General features: G+C 37.7%; 1 protein-coding gene across 2 annotated transcripts; it reads left to right on the top strand.

Annotated features, from left to right (window-relative positions):
• The first annotated feature begins 10,306 nt into the window (after positions 1-10,306).
• LOC117614253 (LRR receptor-like serine/threonine-protein kinase ERECTA) lies at positions 10,307-17,853 on the top strand. 2 transcript variants are annotated; one of them, XM_034342998.1, is made up of 27 exons: positions 10,307-10,872; positions 11,231-11,369; positions 11,488-11,559; positions 11,658-11,729; positions 11,844-11,915; positions 12,003-12,074; positions 12,186-12,257; positions 12,381-12,452; positions 12,560-12,631; positions 12,721-12,789; positions 12,879-12,950; positions 13,060-13,131; positions 13,388-13,459; positions 13,797-13,868; positions 13,953-14,024; positions 14,104-14,175; positions 14,323-14,394; positions 14,510-14,581; positions 14,666-14,737; positions 14,844-14,915; positions 15,108-15,176; positions 15,283-15,354; positions 15,505-15,578; positions 15,752-15,880; positions 16,326-16,673; positions 16,792-17,162; positions 17,276-17,853. In XM_034342998.1, the coding sequence occupies exons 1-27, from the start codon at positions 10,773-10,775 to the stop codon at positions 17,654-17,656; spliced, it is 2,976 nt and encodes a 991-aa protein (XP_034198889.1). In that variant the 5' UTR covers positions 10,307-10,772; the 3' UTR covers positions 17,657-17,853. The 2 variants fall into 2 exon arrangements, with proteins under 2 accessions (XP_034198889.1, XP_034198888.1); XM_034342997.1 differs by having other exon boundaries at positions 10,309-10,872; positions 16,323-16,673.
• The last annotated feature ends 795 nt before the right edge of the window (positions 17,854-18,648 follow it).

The raw sequence follows: 18,648 nt of genomic DNA, 5'->3' as shown, positions 1-18,648 counted from the left end.
TCCGAAACCTACTTTATATTTCACCATATCACTAGACGACAAACACAAATTTATATTTTGAATCATAATATCAATAATTAAAACATTTGTCTTATATTAATGAGAGAGAAAATCATGGACCACTGAATTCATTTGCACAAGACACAGGGAGAGTCATGGGCCGCTGAATAATACATTTATCACATTGAAAGATACTACATTGTTAATGGCCGGCCCGTGGTCCTCAAGCTTTTGGAATTTGAAAAGGAAAATTATAATAAAAATAATAAATTCTGGATTTAATCAAAGTCGTCTTTATTTACTAGCTATCTATTAATTTAGTAATAATTCTCTTTCCAACGGAGTAAAATATGTCCAATCCCACGTCCCAAAATGTCAAAATAAATGGTTTCCTCTAACTAGACAATCGCTGTGCAATTAGGGTGAGATATTCTCCTTTTAGGATCCGGTACATGGGAAGCAAGGGCCTATTTTATTATTAATTTTGGGTTGGCTAGTATATTTGAGAATAATATCGGGCCCATGAAGTTTGTTAATTTGGTCAGGTGGGCCAGTTAAGCTTTTTTATTTGGTCAGGTGGGCCCATGAGGCTTTTAATATACACATTTAATGGGCACGTGATTGAGAGGAACTGCTATTGAGAGAGAGAGAGAGAGAGAGAGAGAGAGAGGGCCTTCAAATTCAGATTAAAAAACGCCTTGCATGTGAGATTGGGGCCAACATACCCCATCCTCATATGTCTTGCCCTACTATTTTTTGCATCTCCTTCACTCCTCATCATTAAAATGTCATTCCCCTTCCATAAAATTTGACAATCAATTATTCTTCTTACAAACAAAAAGAACTGATGATTCAATGTTTTTTCTAGAAATGCTAACCAATATTGTTAGTTTTTTTGAGAACCTAATCGCAACTTTCTAAGAAAACTCTAAGAAAAAATTCATAGCCGCGGTCTTGGAAGCCACCCTTCTTAGCTTATCCCTTTTTTTTCTCTCTTCTCATCCTCGTTCCTCTCCTTCCCCTCCTTTTCATTTTGGATTCTTTATTTTTTTTTATTTTTGGGGTCGCCGTGAAATGTTGTAATTGTCGTCTTTTGTGGTTACATGAAATGATGTGGAGCGGTAGTCTTATTTCTTTGTTTGTTTTAGTTTAATAATTCTTATGAACTCCTTAGGAGTTTGATGTGGTTTGTTTTTTTTTAAAGATATTTTTTTTTTTTTAACTTTTGGCATTCGATATGAGTTTGTCGTTTATGCCATTGCGTGACAAATCTTTATTGTAGGTTTGAGTACATGTGTTTCGGTTATTGATTTTGGGATTTTAATCATTTTTTGGGTTGTGCATATTCTCTCCATATCAATTCAACCTGTTGTTGCATTTATATCCATATTCGGCACCTTAGTTGTTTGTATTTATTTTTGTTTATCTTATCAATAAAAATATTATCGCTCCTTTATATAAAAAATAAAAATAAAATGCTAACCAAAATTTCAAGGGTTTTTCAAGATATATATGTATTAATGGAATTTTTCGCTTATAACAGAAAAATACAAATAGTAAGCTGCTACTAATATTACTAAATGAAGAGAAATCAACTAGAGGACTTGGGATGAAAAAATAACGGTTTTAACGAGTTGAATTACAAGTTCATTACATATAAACTAATTTTAAGCTTATATATTCATTATATGATGTTTTTATTATAGTTTCTATGCCAAAATGTGGAGAGACTTGTGGGGGCATATCCATGAGGGGCGCCCTGATTCGACATTGTTGTTTACTCATTATCTTGAGTATATACGTACATTCATATACATAGGTGATAGGTATTTCAATAGACCTACAATTTCGTACCCACGTATATATTCAAGGGTTAAAGACCATTTGGGTCCTAGATTTGCTTGAATCTTCATTTTGGGGCATGTGTTTTGAATTCGACCAGTTTGGTCATTAATGTTATACCAAGTTAATAATAATTGCTCACTTTTACTTAATTTAATGTTAATCTACTTGGAAAGGATACAAATTATTAATATGTTTAAATCCAATGACTAAATTGAGAAAATTGAAAACAAAATAAATAGCCCTGTTGCAGTCTGCATATGACCTATAACTTAAGGTAAACCCAGACAGATGAGCTCACTGTACATATGCTTATTATGATCATATTGCGCGGCAGATTCTCAACCCACGTGGCAGCCTCTACATGGTAAGATTGCACGATAATAATATTTTTCCTTTGGTTAATAATGGTTTTTTAAAAATTATTTTATAAAGAAAAGCAATAATTGTATTTATAAATTAGGCACAAAGACCATCAGTCATAAGGCCGTCTCCAATCCATGAGGCTAAACCCAAAAAAATCCTATTTTTTAAACCTAGTTCTTCTCCCAACTCAAGAAAAGTAAGGGGCTAAAATTTGGGAAAATCCAAACTTGGGGCCAAATACCAGTCCAACTATTGCCTGGACTATGTTTTTTTTTTTTTTTTGGTGTGGAGCCCGCATAGCCATGATGCAGCCCATGTGCAAGGAGGAAACAATGGGGCGCCAAGTGTAGCATTGCTGGTGTTGCAACACTTTTTTTTATTTTATTCCAACAATAACCCAAATCAATGATCCATATTAAATCCAAGTTATTTTAACGATAAAAAAAAAAGATTCAACGGTTGAAATTTAAATCTAACGGTTAAAATAATATTTTAAATTAATCTAAATGATATCCAACCCCAAAACTCACTCCAAACTCTATAAATACCCACATATTTCTCAAACAAAATTATATTTATGAAATTTCAATTTTTTAGGTCAAATTGTTCCAAAAATTAAATTATGAGGTTATTTAAAAAGATTAAATAAAGAAAAGTTACCTATGAAAAAAAAAATAGATTTAAACCATTATTAAACAATTTAATATAGTTGTGGACTTAACATTTGAGTGTGAAATGTTAGGGGAAAAAACGGTTTGAGTCTAGATAAAACACAAATAGTTACTTTTGGAGAGGGAAATTTGGGTCTAGGACCAAATGGTTTGGAGAATGCCTAAGAGCACTTCCACCCATTGTGTAAGAACCCAAAACAAAATATCAAAAAAAGAAAGAAATATCTAGAAAGGTAAGGAAAATATCTTTTAGCAAAATGACCAAATTGCCCTCGCATATTTTAATGGGGAAAATTTGACTTTTTGATCGAGAAAGAATTTGGGAATTTCGCTTACGCCATTGCGTAGAGCGCGGCGAAAGGAGTTCGTAGACACGGAGTAGGCCCGAATCGGAGCCGTAACGAAGAAGTTATGGTCTAAAAACCGCGAAGGGCAAAATGGTAATTTGGCCAAAAGTCAGATTTTATACCCCCTCTCTCTCTTCTCCCCGTCACTTTCTCTCTCCTCCCTCTCTCTCCTTCGCGCGATTTGGGGTCGTGCGACCCTTCGCCTTCCAAGGGACGGCCCGGCCACCACAGGCCGAGCCGATCTCCGCCGTTGGTACCTACGGGTCCACCTTCGTGTCTCCGTCACAACCTGACCGATCTCAACCCCGGGGCCGCCCTGAGTTGGCCGGAAAACCATGTTTTCCGACGGAGGTTCCTGCAAAGCCACCCGAACTTCCAGCTCGAAATTCTCCTTCGTTTCTCCACCAAATCGATCGAGGAAGGTATGGTTTCTCATCTATTTTTCGTGCTCTAGCTGATGGGTATATGGGCTTCGATCGATTTTAGCGATAAGAGGTTCGATTTTCGACTTGAAGTTTGGCCGAAACTTCGGCCCTTCGAAACTACGGTTTCTGGTCACTTTTTGGGGGTGGTCCAAGAACAAAAGTGACTCCAAATGGGGTGTTTTACCTAGGGTAGGAGTTTGGAGTCTTGGTTCCGAGATTTTTCGGCCACCCGGTATCGCTTTGGACACCCAAAGCTGCCCGCGCGTGCTGGAGCGCGTGGGCGAGGGTAATGATATAATTATGTGCAGATTTGTGACCCTCGTGTCGTCACGAGCGTGTGGAATTTCGCGGATCTCGATTCGGAGTCCGTTTGAGCCCCGAACGAATTTTCCATATCGCGCGATCCGTGAGTGCTGTGTCGTTAAATAGTCGGATCGAGCTGAATTTCGGATATGTCGGTCTACGTGATTTCAGGATCGTGTAGGATTCGACGGATTGCGAATCGGAGTCCCGGATACTCCGGAATCGCGAACCCTGGGGCTAGGGTTAGGGTTTTAAGAGATAACGCGATTTTGGCCGATCCGACCGTCCGATTCGGACCAAATTCGCAGAATATGGTTCCCGCTGTATGAGAAACCTTCAGGGAAGCCCAGATTGGCCATCGGAGGCCGTGGACCCGCGGGGTCCCGGGTCGGCCGGTCGGATAGCTTATCGCTTCAGTAAGCGTCGGGTCTTCCAAATCTGGCCTAAGAGTCTAAAAAGCTAAGGTGGGCATAGGAGTAACCTGAAACGAGTGAACGTATTTCTAGGAGCCGGGGGCAGGGTGTTTAGTTGAAATTCTTTTTATTCAGCAGTTTATTAATTTAATCTTTATGGATAATCAGGCATCAGAGTTCCAGCCGATCAGCATGAGGAAGCTTCAAAGGGTCAAATTAGCTTGGACCATCCGTGAGTGGACCTTCTTTCATAAATCAGATTTCATGAATGACTTGATGTGCTTTTATATGAATTGATGTGCTTTTATATAAAATAGATTTTATAAATGATTTTATATAAATGAGTTTTATATTTGAGTTTATTTGAGTAAGTTTCTTCATTCAGTCTTTGAGTAAGTTTTAATACGATTTTGAATATGATCAGTACAGTAATAATTCTATAAGTCGGTGCTGCTTATTTACCAGTTACAGAAACAGAGTTTGAGTTTTGAATCAGTTAAGACCGCAGCACGACTTGAGTTTTACAGTTATTATTCAGATATTTCTTTTTAAAAGGACTTTATTTTAAAACCACCTCGTACCCGTTTTTCTTTATGGTGATTACCCAGAGTCGGACCGATGTCTACGGACATCCAGTCTGATTATAGTTCAGTCAGTGCACTTGACTTGCCTCACGAGTTTCGGGGACGCTCGGACCGTGAGTGCCAGGATTTGCGGCTCGGCAGACTTGGTGTCCCGAGACCTGCCAGGATTGCGGCTCGGCTGACTTTATGTCCCCGAGACCTGCCAGGATTGCGGATCAGGCTGACTACGGTCCCCTGCATCCTGCCAGAGCGACTCGAGTTGACTTGGTGTCATCGAGGAATCTGCCGGCGGGACAGGCTGATCATAGTCCCCTGATTTCGCCAGTTTGCGGCTCGGGTAAGTCTGTGTGACGCCCGAGACCTGCCAGGGAATTGACGGAAATGACAGGGGTACATACTGGTGGTATTTTCAAAGGATTCTGAGTTTCTTTATTAAATGTTGATTTTCAGCTATTATAAATCAGTTTTTCTGATTTTTCAGATATAGATCCCTTTATATTTGTTCAGTTATGAAAGATCTGAGTACAGAGTTTTTATACGCGTTGGATTTCAGTACTTTTATGAAAGCTTTGAATTCAGTGGTTTGTATGAAACTTTCAAGTTTGAATATGACTGATATAGAATGCCTTGAATTGACTACGCGTGATATAATAAGTAAGTATTCAGTTTTATTTAGCTAAATTTATTATACCATGGGGGATATTATGTTTATGAGAATTGTTTTGAAGAACATTATTGTTGCTTTGGTCCACTCACATTTTCAACCTGTTTTTCGCCCCCAGGCCGTAGAAGTACGCGGGATCCACCACCGGGCCAATCATAGTTTCTGCGCCAAGGTAAAGTTTTGCAGAAAATCCTTGCAACCTTGAAAACCCTAGAAAATGCTCTGATATCATGTTGAACATAAGGAACTGAGGTTGGAATCTGTTTGTTGACTTAGTCTGGCTGTTGGTAGGGTTTCTGAGATTGTTTGACAGGTGAAAAGTTTTGGGGTTGGTCAAAATACAGGGGAGACTCTGCCTAATTTTCGGCAGAAGTCTAAGGAAAATTTAAAGAAAAATTGAAGTAAGAAGGGTAAAAAGGTCATTTGTGCTCGACATTCGCCAGGTGTCGGACACGCACAGAACTTGGCTCGAATTCCAAAGTGGAAATTGGGTCGGGTCCTGTCACATTGTGCCATGGCAAAGGGCATACACTATTCACATGAATAGTGTTTGCCATACCCTTTTTAATTTTGCTTTCTCACCCATTGTCATGACAAGTAAATGCAAATACTATTCACATGAGATATAAGGAGATGAATTTTTATGGAGTTTTTATGTAGGAAGTGAAGAACATAGCTAGGTATTTATATATAAATTTTTTTGAATTTTTTGAATTTTTTTATAAAAAATTTGAGTATTTAAATTGGTGGTTGATGTCACGCTGACATCAGCAAACCCAGTCAACAACCCAAGCAATTCTTGTCTTTAGGCTGGCCTGGGTAAATGGGGCCCATTCTTGCCCAATCTAACCTTTGCTGTTGTAGGCATTATTTCAAGACTAGGCTGCCTTTTGCCAAGGCAAATGACAACCAATGGAAGTCCTCTAAGGACAAATATAAATGCCCACAAAGGGGTAATACAAATATGGAAGCATAGTAACCATATAAGGTTAATCCATGTACACGTCATAAAAAGGCTATATAAATTTCGTCATAAAAGTCACATGCCTGAACAAACCAAACTTGAATCACAGCACCCAAATCTACCAATACAACTACAACTTTTAACTCTCACAAGTACAAAATACAAGTAGAGACTAGAAAACAATAAAACACCAAACTCATAAGGAGTTGATGCAATTATTGCAAAATAATAAAACTGAAAACAAATAACCAAAAACCAACAGAGCCACTAACGCCATCACCGCCTTGGAGACAAAGAACACCACAAAGATTGCATCGAGTCACCTTACAACTAAAACACTAACTAACAAAACCACAAATCCAAGCAAACCTAGACACAAGCAACCTCCCCACAATTAATATTCCAAATCCAGTTGATGGAGAATGGGAAAATAAATGGGGAAGTAGGGAAAGAGGAGGAGGAGTTAGACATGGCAATATCGTACACGACTCGTTAACATGACACGAATTCGCAAAAAAATAATAATAATAAAAAATTCGGGTCCGAGTTATCATGTCGGGTTGATATCGTATTGACCCGTTAGCCATACGTTAAGTTAACAGGTCGTGTTATATCAATTCGCAAATATCCGTTAACCCGTTAAACTTAGGGACATTTTTGTAAATTTATATATATAGTTTTTCTCCTCTCTCCCCGGTGGACTCTTCTCAACTCGAACTTTCTCTCACTTTCCCGTAAAAGGAAACCAAACCTCACATTGCAACTAATCTTGTGAGGCACTGAAAACAACATTATGAAGCAAAGCAAAGTAAAACATTCTAGTAAGGAAAGAAAAATGTAGTTCACAATACATCATTGTAATTTTTAAGAAAATAACTCGAACTTTGTATTGTTAGTTTCTAACTCCCAGCTTCTGATCCATAACTAGCATTGCCAAATCCACCACTAGGCATCTGAGCATCACCGGTGCCGCCCATTGGAACGTCTTCGTCAGCACCTTGATAATAATTTGGTTACACAGGCCCTCCAACTCCTTTTTCTTGTTCTCAAATACCACTTAGCCAACTAATGGATGGTGGTTGTGGTTTTGAGAGGGGATCAATGATGTAAAGCCATGGTGGGTTGGGGTCTTGAGTGGTGGTGGTTGGTTATGGGTTTCTTAGATGGACATTGGGGGAGAAGAAAGCGAGGGACGGGCTGCGTAGGAGTGGTTGGGGTTGATTTTATAATTTTTTTATTATTTTAGTTATTTTTTTACATTGTTATTATGTGAAACGGGTTGTATCGTGTGATTCACGAATTATATTTGATTGTGTTCTTGTTTGATATTTTCAACGCGTTCTCTTATCGTGTCGTGTTGTGTCAACCTATTAAAAAAAATGAGTTGTGCTGAAAACGACACAAACACTGTAAAAATGATATGAATGCCATGTCTAGGAGGAGTGACCTCTCCCCCTCCGTAGAACACAGCAAAGACGTTAGACAGAGAAGGGAGGCTAGTATTTCAAGGCTTAATGGTAATGGGTATGTTGCTTTAAGAGGAACATACTCTAATCCAGGAAACATTCGCGGATTAACGAAAAGCCCAAAATTAGTTAACCATCAAAATCGCTTTTTTTTTGGTTGTTTTTTTTGTTTTAAAATTTTTAAATTTAACAGCAAACAAATAATAAAATAAACGGAGCTCACAAAGGAGTGAAAACGACCGCTGACATGGACGTTAACGGAGGGAGAGGGGGCCGTCAATGAGGGTCGTCAGTCGCCAGGCTTTCGGGTCGGGTGGGACCCGCGAAATCATGGCGCTGTGTCAGACGGCTGAGAGAGTGAGATGAGAGGACGGGGACAAATTGCCTTCCCGAGGTGAAAAAAATACGAAAGCGAGTAACTTATTCTCGCTTTTCTGTCTTCACTTTGATCAGCTTGATACGAGTAAAATCAGACTACGAAGGGCCCTGTGGGCCCCCACTTTGTTTCATCAGTTTTTACCGTGGTTATTCTCGAATTTACCGTACTTCACTAACTTATTGTCTTATTCTATTTTTTGCTTTCCAATTGTCGTTTTATTTAATTTATTTACTGATTGTCGTTTTCTACTGTATTACTGTCTGGGATGACTTTCCCTTTATACGGTAAAATCTAAAATGAACATAATTTTTTGGTGAACATAATTTAATTTTTGACTGTATGAGAAATAATTGTGGTGACCGTGGTCCACTGGACCACTTCCTGAATGAAGGCATGTGTAGGCGAAAGGACATACGCCCATCTTCATGATAAGGCCAATATGGAGGTTGAAGGAACCTTATTTAAATTTATTTAACGATTTTTGCTTCCAATACAAATACATGGATTCGCTCATCTTAATTTAAGGTGGAGAGTATTATTTAATTATATCATGTTAATTTTACTTGTAACTTATGGGTACAAAAACTTTTCTTATTTAATATTCGTGTTTTGCAGTTTGTTTTTGTTTTGACATAAAACGGCAACTTTTATTTATAAGGAGGTCATGTATGATATATGTGGGTAAGTATCATACCATGAACACCTAACTTCAAGGGTTAAAACAAAACAAGCTAAACGATGTGGCATCTTATCTAAACACATGCACAAATGACCCACCCGAAAAAATAAAGAAAATAATGATTTGCATATTCAACGATAGGACCAAGTATTATAATTGTTTACAAATTATTAGATATATTTGATGTTTATTTTTGCGCGTAAATACCTACAAAACATGAAATTAAACCTCATAGTATATCCAACATTGCCAAAAAAAACAAAACAAAACTATGACTAAATAATAAAATGATAATTTTGTACTTTGGTTTGGATAGCAACATGAATGTCGCATTCACAAACACAAAAGTGGAAGAAAACTTCAAATGTTACAACTATTGTTTATTTGTTCCTTATCTATTTTTAAGAAACAAAGCTTTTAACCTTATCGCAGAGATGAAGGACATAAAATTGAATTCCCTCCCACCAAAAACAAAATAGGTTCATCTATGGGAACATGTTTGTCTTTCCTTGTATGGTATATGCATCTAGGTACTTCACTAATTATATGCGTAGTATTAATTCATGTAAATTTTAAGTTATTTTCAATTTTTTTATACAAGCAATATTAATGGAGGGATAATTTTTTTTTTTTTTAGTTTGGATGGGGGGAGATTAAAGCATGTGATCTGGTGTAGATGAATAGTTATTTTTAACCACTTATGCTAACATACGTTTATCATCAAGAACTAAGTATAAGTAAATAAATAAAGATAACTTAAAATGCAACAAAAGACACATTTGTAAATATATAAAATAACTTATGTGGGTTTAGAATGAAAGTGATTAACTAGCAGATGTCAGTTAGTTTGGTGGGCCAAGGCAATGCACCCGTTTCCCTACACCCAAATTTGATCCCCTTCCCTTCACAATAGAGTAATTTATATCAAAAGAACAAAATGATTATGATGAAATATATATAGGATGTAACTGGTAATTCTTACCGAAAAGAATTACAAACCAAGAAATCCGAAAAAGTGAAGGGCCATTTTGCAATAATAGAATTTAAATAAAAATAAAAATAAACATATACCTGACCCACAGAAAGTGACCACTTATTTTCACCCAAAAAAAAGAAGAAAGTGACCACTTATTCACAGTGGACACTCAGAGAGAGCGAAAGAGAAAATCGAAAACCGAAAAAATATATACAAGAGATAGAAAGTTGAAAGAGCAGTAATGTTGCAGGTTTTATAGCAGAACAGAGGGGACTGGCATGTGGCTTCTTAACTTTATCCATGAAATAATTCTCCCTCTTCCTTTCTCTCTCTAGATAACTCTGCATTTCTATCTCTCTCTCTAGTTGGTACAGTTGTATTTAGAGGCCTACGCGCCAGAGCGATGTGATTGAACAATAGCAGGCTTTAGTTATGAGTTGAAGCTCCTTCTGAATATTTCATCAGGTCGGTCGTCACCCAGTGAAGACTTTGAAGAAAATAGAAAGGGAAAAAGACCAAAGCAAAGACTTCCAGAGTTTAAATAACCCAAAATATCCTCAGCCTCTTTCAAGCTCTATATCTGTGAAAGTGGTTCAATGCAGGCGGGTCCAAGAGGGGGAGGAGGACGAGGACGAGGGCTTCTTTGGCTTTGAGGGTGTACCTGAAGACGAGACTTGGCGGGTGATTTGTGAAATGAGGTTTAATGGGAGGGCAGTTATGGCATTTCGGGTCGACTTTGTTCTTCTGGTTCTGCTTGTCTGTGTGAGCTTCGGTTATGTGGATTCAGAGGATGGTGAGTTAGAGACTCTGTTTAGGCTTTTGCATTGTTTGGGTACCCAGAAAATGCACGAAAGTTTTGAACTTTCAACGAAGCTAGCTCAAGTGCCTGATATTAGCAAGTCTCTGTTATCTTTATACTGTTGCCCTTTCTCTCTGCAGCCAAACAGGGGATAACCATCTGTTTTCTCAAGAAAGTTTTGAAATTTTATCTGGGTTTAGTGTAGGGGCGTTGCACTGAGCCTTAAAAACCTTTTAGCTTGGAAATAATAAACAGTGACTAGCTGGGTTTTAGTTTATTTTATTGGGTTTTATCATTTTGCAAGTGTATCTTATTCCGAGCCTGAGATTTTGATTGCATTTTTAATATGAAGGAACAACGCTGCTGGAGATAAAGAAGTCATTTAGGGATGTGGACAATGTTCTATATGACTGGACAGACGCACCCTCTTTAGATTATTGTGTTTGGAGAGGCGTCACATGCGACAATGTCACCTTCAATGTCATTGCACTGTAAGAAGCCCTTTTCCTTCTCTTTTGGGTTGACTTATTTAATTATTCTAAATATTATCTTAATCAAGTGTTCTTTTTGTTTCATTTTGGTTTGCTGTTTTATATTGCTTGTGTGCAGTAATCTTTCAGGTCTAAATCTTGATGGAGAAATCTCACCCGCAATTGGAAATCTCAAAGGCCTTCAGTCCATGTACTCTTCGTCACTTCCTTACAACTATTTCACATGCTTTTTCATTTTTGGGTGACTTTTATGCAGAGATTGATTTTCATTGTGTCTTCTTTGATCAGTGATTTGAGGGGAAATCGTCTATCAGGCCAGATCCCAGATGAGATTGGTGACTGTTCGTCTTTGAGAAACCTGTAATTTCTGTAACTTTATTAAAGTTGCTTTAAAGTTTTCTAATTTCTGCTGGATATAAAGATGTAATTTTTAACGCCAAATCGATCGAATAATTCAATTAACCGTGTTATTAGGGACTTGTCCTTCAATGAGATATATGGAGACATACCATTTTCGATATCCAAGTTGAAGCAACTGGAAAATCTGTAAGTACCGGAAGAAGCTTACTTTATTACATAAAAAATTACTTGCAGATATTTTATATGAATATTACTTTTTTATTGGAATTTCAGAATCTTAAAAAATAATCAGTTGATTGGACCACTTCCTTCAACTTTGTCCCAGATTCCGAACCTGAAGATTTTGTGAGTTCTTTTTCCCATCTCCATTCAATTTCTTTCAATTTAATAATCTCATCGTTATTGTATTTAATAAACGTGACTGAATTTCCTATTTTTCTGGCATGCTTCTTCTAGAGACCTAGCGCAGAACAATCTCAGTGGGGAAATACCAAGACTTATTTACTGGAATGAAGTTCTACAGTATCTGTGAGTAGATTGTTAAGTTGATACTAAATCTTCCTTTTCCATTTTTCTGTCGGCTTTGCTAACTTCATCTGGTGATGTTATTTCACATGCAATGCCCATTTAATCACTTTTGTCTTAATGTAGTGGTTTGCGAGGGAACAATTTAGTTGGAACACTCTCTCCAGATATGTGCCAGTTAACTGGGTTATGGTATTTGTAAGTTAACATCTAACACTTTCATTCCTCAAGCTTCCGGGAATATTATATTTTGCAGCACACAATGCACTTTAACCTGGTCTAACGTACTCTCTATTATTGGCCAGTGATGTGAGAAACAACAGTTTGACTGGCAGCATTCCTCAAAGTATAGGCAACTGCACCGCCTTCCAGGTCTTGTACGTATTTCATCCGACTTATGAGGACAAATATCTTGTAATGCCTAAGTTGGATCATTCAAATATGTTTCAACCCTTTGGATTGGCAGGGACCTGTCCTACAACCAGCTAACTGGAGATATTCCGTTTAATATTGGGTTTCTGCAAGTAGCCACCTTGTATGTGCTTGCCATTTCTTTGCATTTTTATATGTCATCACAAAATCATCAACTATTGATTTATCAATTCCTCCGTTTGTTTTTGCAAGGTCGTTGCAAGGTAATAAACTATCTGGGCCTATCCCATCTGTGATTGGCCTGATGCAGGCACTCGCCGTATTGTAAGTGCTTAACTGTATCTGTATGAAGCTCTTGGATTTTTAAATAATTACTGTTTTGAGTTCTTGTCTCTCTCTCTTGTGTCTTATCTCTTCACTATCTCCAATCCAGGGATTTGAGCAGCAACATGTTAAGTGGACCAATCCCTCCTATCCTTGGGAATTTGACTTATACAGAGAAATTGTAAGTACATGTGTAATTATGAAATGTACCAGGGATAAAATTTCTTGAAAATAGTTGTGAAATATGTTGGTGTATGGCTTCATAAAATTCTGATCCTCTGTCAAATGCAACAGATTATCAACAATTTCTATCTACACATTTGTATCTGTAGTGGGGATTAAGTTCTGTGGTTATACTTGATTACTTAACAAATTTATAGAAAACATATATATGTTGCTTGTATGCAATGTTCTGACTCCAAATCTTGACTGTATAGATATTTGCATGGCAACAAGCTTAACGGATCAATACCCCCAGAGCTTGGACAGATGACAAAGCTTCATTATTTGTATGAAAACTTTTTCTCTTTCCTTTTGAATATATTTCTTTCATAACCATTGACGGGGACTGCATGTGTGTCTAAGTTGGGAGGTCTTGTTTTTACTAATTTTTCTCATTTAACTGCATGGGTTGCTCTTTTGATGTTATCCTTGCCATTGAGTAATTGTTAGCATTGGATATGATGTTCTATGAAAATATTTAATTTGTTTACTCTCCACCCTTTTTTGTGTTACCTTATACATAATAGATAGATCATCTTTGCTCGTAGAGTATTTAAGTATGAGGTAAGGAATGTTCATTGTTCAGACATCATTTCCTCTCTAACTGTTGATTTTCCTTTGCAGGGAATTGAATGATAACCTGCTTACAGGACATTTTCCACCTGAACTTGGGAAGCTTACTGATTTGTTTGACCTGTAGGTTCTCTTTCCAGGAGGTTTTTAAATAAGAACTGTTTCTGCATGTCTTAAATTTTAAGTTACAGATCGTCATTCTTGCAGAAATGTTGCGAACAACAATCTTGAAGGGCATATCCCTGATAATCTTAGCTCGTGTACAAATCTTAACAGCCTGTAAGAATACAACCTCAAATTCTTACTTTGATTTATCAACCTAGTTTAAGTTAGTCATGCCTAATTAGTTTCATAACAGCAATGTGCATGGGAACAAGTTGACTGGAACCATACCACCTGCTCTTCAGAGGTTGGAGAGTATGACTTATCTGTAAGTTCCACCAATATGAACATTGATTTAAGTTTAAAACATATTATAGTTTTTGTTTTATATTATCATTCATGTTCATTGGGTAGAAAGTACGAGTTAAGGGTTCTGTCTCACTGCTGTGACAAGTATGTTATTTATCATTTTCAGGAATCTCTCCTCCAACAATCTTCGCGGCTCAATTCCAATTGAGCTATCTCGGATTGGTAATTTGGATACTTTGTAAGTTTTACATGTCCTATTCTTTTTGGATACGTTGTAAGTATTGCATGTTCTTCTGGTATTTTCTTCTTATGTTTATTTTCTTTTAATAATGTATATGAATATTTTTGCACAGGGATCTTTCTAACAACAAAATAAGTGGAACCATACCTTCCTCACTTGGGGATTTGGAACATCTTTTAAAGCTGTGAGTTCAACTGCTTTATTTTTTTTTTAATTGCTATGGTTTTTCTTTTCTTTTTATTCTCTGACACGTGATATTTTGTGGTAGAAATTTGAGTAGAAACCATTTGACAGGATTTGTTCCAGGAGAGTTTGGTAACCTAAGGAGCATTATGGAAATGTAAGTATTGGTTGATTCTTTAAAACTTTGTTTTAATCATATAAATGGATACCTGTTCTGTCCTTTATGCTTGTTCTTGTATAAACACAATGCCTTTGCTTTGCAGAGATCTTTCAAGTAATCACCTCACAGGCTTAATTCCTCAAGAGCTCGGTCAGCTGCAGAACTTGTTTTCATTGTAAGAAGAGTAGCGTGCTATGTTTATGCTGAGCTAAGCTTTAACCCCTAGCCGTTTGTTGCATCTTAATATCAATCTTGTTTACAGTAAATGGCTAATGACTTGGTTAAAACCTTTATAATTGAACCTGATGTTACTGGTTTGCTTATTGAATTCGTCATTACTTCCTTAAATTAATGCAAACTATTACAGGAGATTAGACCACAACAATTTAACTGGGGATGTGGTGCCGCTGATAAATTGCCTCAGTCTTGCTGTACTGTGAGTAAAATTGAAAACATTCTAGTTTCATTTTTATGTCGCTCAACCTGATGCAAGATTGTCCTTGATTTTATTTTGAAGCACTAATATGACTGAATCCTTGCAGAAATGTATCTTACAACAACCTGGCAGGTGATATTCCCACAAGCAATAACTTCTCAAGGTTTTCACCTGACAGGTTAGGCAATCTGATTATATTTCCTAAATTTCATACACTTTTAGCTGCTCATTGAGAGTTCAGCTTACTCCATTGATGTCCGCAAGCCATAGTTGCTTCTAGGAGAACCTTTTTCCATATTTTTTGTCTGATGTACCCTCTTGTTTGCAGTTTTGTTGGAAATCCTAATCTTTGCAGCTATTGGCTCAATTCTCCATGTCACGAGTCCCGTCCAACAGAACGAGGTAAACATGACTAATACTATCAAGTAATATGCTGAGTATTTAAAGAGAACTGATATGTTTTTTTTTTTTTTTAAACCTCAATTTGATATGATTGACTACAGAATCCTTGGATATACATCATATGTTTTAGTATGATGAATTTTCACTTTTTATCATATCCCCTTCTTTTGCAGCCACAATATCCAAAGCTGCTATCCTGGGAATTGCTCTTGGTGCCCTTGTGATTCTTCTCATGATCCTTATTGCTGCATGCCGGCCATATAACCCAACTCCTTTTCCAGAAACTTCACTAGACAAGCCAGGTACCTTTTCCCTGTTATATAATTATTCTATTACTGCGCACAATTGTTTAGGTTTCATATGCTTTATTTTATTGAAGCATTGAAGTTCTGTTCAAGACGTTCTAGTAGATAGGTTGACTTGACCAGAAAATATAATGCACCCAATTGATTTAACACCTTTTAAGATGGAACGAAACCATAAAGTTGGCTAATGATAATAACGACAATGAAACGAGGTTTCCTTGCGTAGCAAATGTTTGTTTCTCTGTTGTCAGATTCTTTACATTTTACTGACTTTGGTAATCATGATGTAGTAAAGCAAAACCGCATGTTTGGTTGGATTAAAATAATAAAAACTACACAGGTTAACTTGTGGTTGAGTAATTGTTTATTTATCTGCTTGTTAGGTCTAGTGTAGTAGAAGAAACTTGTGGCTAATCAATTGCATTTGCTTGTGAAATAGCAGTTAATTACTCAACGCCAAAGCTAGTGATTCTTCACATGAATATGGCACTTCATGTCTATGAGGACATTATGAGGATGACTGAAAACTTGAGTGAGAAGTATATTATTGGTTATGGTGCATCAAGTACAGTATATAAATGTGTTCTTAAAAATTGCAAGCCAGTGGCCATCAAGAAACTCTACTCTCATTATCCTCAGTGCTTGAAGGAATTTGAGACAGAACTTGCAACAGTTGGAAGCATCAAGCATCGGAATCTGGTCAGCCTCCAAGGATACTCCTTGTCATCTTCTGGAAACCTTCTTTTTTATGACTACATGGACAATGGCAGTCTCTGGGATCTCCTTCATGGTGAGGTTCACATGTTTCTAGACAATTTTTCGTGCATGATTATGTTGGTGGTACAAAGAAAACCAGAAGACTAATATCTAATTATTTTCTTATTATTGATTTTTGCCTTTTTTGCTAGGCCCCTCCAAAAAGAAAAAGCTCGACTGGGCAACTCGTCTTCAGATAGCACTCGGAGCAGCCCAAGGGCTTGCCTATCTGCATCATGATTGTAGTCCCCGCATCATACACAGGGATGTGAAGTCGTCTAACATTCTGTTGGACAAGGATTTTGAGGCTCATTTAACTGATTTTGGCATTGCCAAAAGTTTGTGCACGTCAAAGTCCTATACATCTACTTACATAATGGGCACAATTGGCTACATCGACCCTGAGTATGCTCGAACTTCCCGCCTTACTGAGAAGTCTGATGTGTATAGTTATGGAGTCGTTCTGCTGGAGTTGCTAACAGGAAGGAAAGCTGTAGACAATGAATCCAATCTCCATCATTTAGTGAGTCATGTTCCTTATTTTCGTGTGTTTATTTTTCTTCTTAATGATTACAATGCATCCAAACAATATTCAATCACCCAGTTTCTCAAACAATGCTTCATGTTTGTGATCAGATCTTATCTAAGACTGCGAACAATGCAGTCATGGAAACTGTAGACCCTGAGGTCACGGCCACGTGCATGGACCTTGCAGCAGTGAAGAAGGTTTTCCAGCTTGCCCTTCTATGCACAAAGCGGCAGCCAACGGACCGCCCAACTATGCATGAAGTAACTCGTGTGCTGGGGAGTCTCGTGCCATCCCCCGCGCTGCCAAAACAATCAACCCCCATGAACCCTCCATCCACACAGCTCCTACCATCTGCCAAAGTGCCTTGCTACATGGATGAGTATGCAAATCTCAAAACCCCCCACATGCTAAATTGCCCGTCCATGAGCACCTCAGATGCCCAGCTATTTCTCAAGTTTGGAGAGGTAATATCTCAGAACAGTGAGTGAAGAAGAAGCATTTGGAGGAAGAATTATTGTAATATTATTAAGCATCTCCAAAAAGTAGTGGGAAAGTAGGAAGGGCTCAGATGATTGAAAATGTGTATAAAAGATTTGGCATCAGTTTGCTGTAGGTGGAAAGAAGGAAAAGACGAACAACCTTTTTTAGTAACAGATTTATAAAGTGCAGTAAGTAGATTCATCTATGCATGCATGGCAGTAATTTTGACTTGTCCCACCGGGACCCACTGGCATTAGGCCCCCACCCCAGTTAGAGTTCCACATGGTCAGTCCGGTTGTGCTCAGGCTCTGAAGAGTTGGGTGTAGCCCGTGGTCCTTTTGGTTGTGGAGGTGCATTATATGCGTCACCAGCAATAATGCACTGTGGGAGCCTTTACCCCTTAGCTGGACCGTGTCAGTCTGTGAAGTTGAAATATTTGTGTAGGTTGCCTCTTGCCATTATTGAAAGCTCCGGTGAATTTAAACCATATGTCATTGCGTTTTGTACTTTCAAAATTCAAATCAAATTGATCGCAATTTGATCACTTGAAACATTAATATTTTCTTGAAATTACCTTTTTAGGTAAAACGGTAGACTAAATGGGATAACTTGTTAGCTATTCACTTGGACTCTTGAGTCTTTGAACTTAAGCCCGAGTGACTCCTTGAGACACATGACTTTGACAGAGAGGCTAGAATGAGAGGTTATAATGAGGAGGTCCTTAATAGCCGTCCGATCCAGTGTAGAGTTATTATTGGACTGTTGGATTAAATCGGATTAAATCCCTCATTGTAATCCCTTAACAGCCCCATATTATAGAAGCTCCCGAACTTTGAACTCGAAATCGGGGACTTCTGGCCTGAAAGTGAGATCCCTTTGTCGACCTGAACTTGAGACTCATATCAAGAGGCATGAGTTTGAAAGTTGCATCAAACATGCTCTACAAATTCCTTACTTAAATTTCATCATGTGCAAATCTTGAGAACTCTCGGAATTTTAC

This window comes from Prunus dulcis, chromosome 1 (assembly GCF_902201215.1).
Source record: "Prunus dulcis chromosome 1, ALMONDv2, whole genome shotgun sequence".
In the NCBI taxonomy this organism is placed as follows: domain Eukaryota; kingdom Viridiplantae; phylum Streptophyta; class Magnoliopsida; order Rosales; family Rosaceae; genus Prunus; species Prunus dulcis.
This window is presented reverse-complemented; position numbering and strand designations above follow the sequence as displayed.

Coding starts and splice junctions, on each gene's coding strand:
- LOC117614253 (XM_034342997.1), top strand. CDS start 10,773: ATGAGGTTTAATGGGAGGGCAGTTATGGCATTTCGGGTCGACTTTGTT. Junction 14,395..14,509: donor ATTGGTAATTTGGATACTTT/GTAAGTTTTACA, acceptor ATTTTTGCACAG/GGATCTTTCTAACAACAAAA. Junction 15,177..15,282: donor TGCCTCAGTCTTGCTGTACT/GTGAGTAAAATT, acceptor GAATCCTTGCAG/AAATGTATCTTACAACAACC.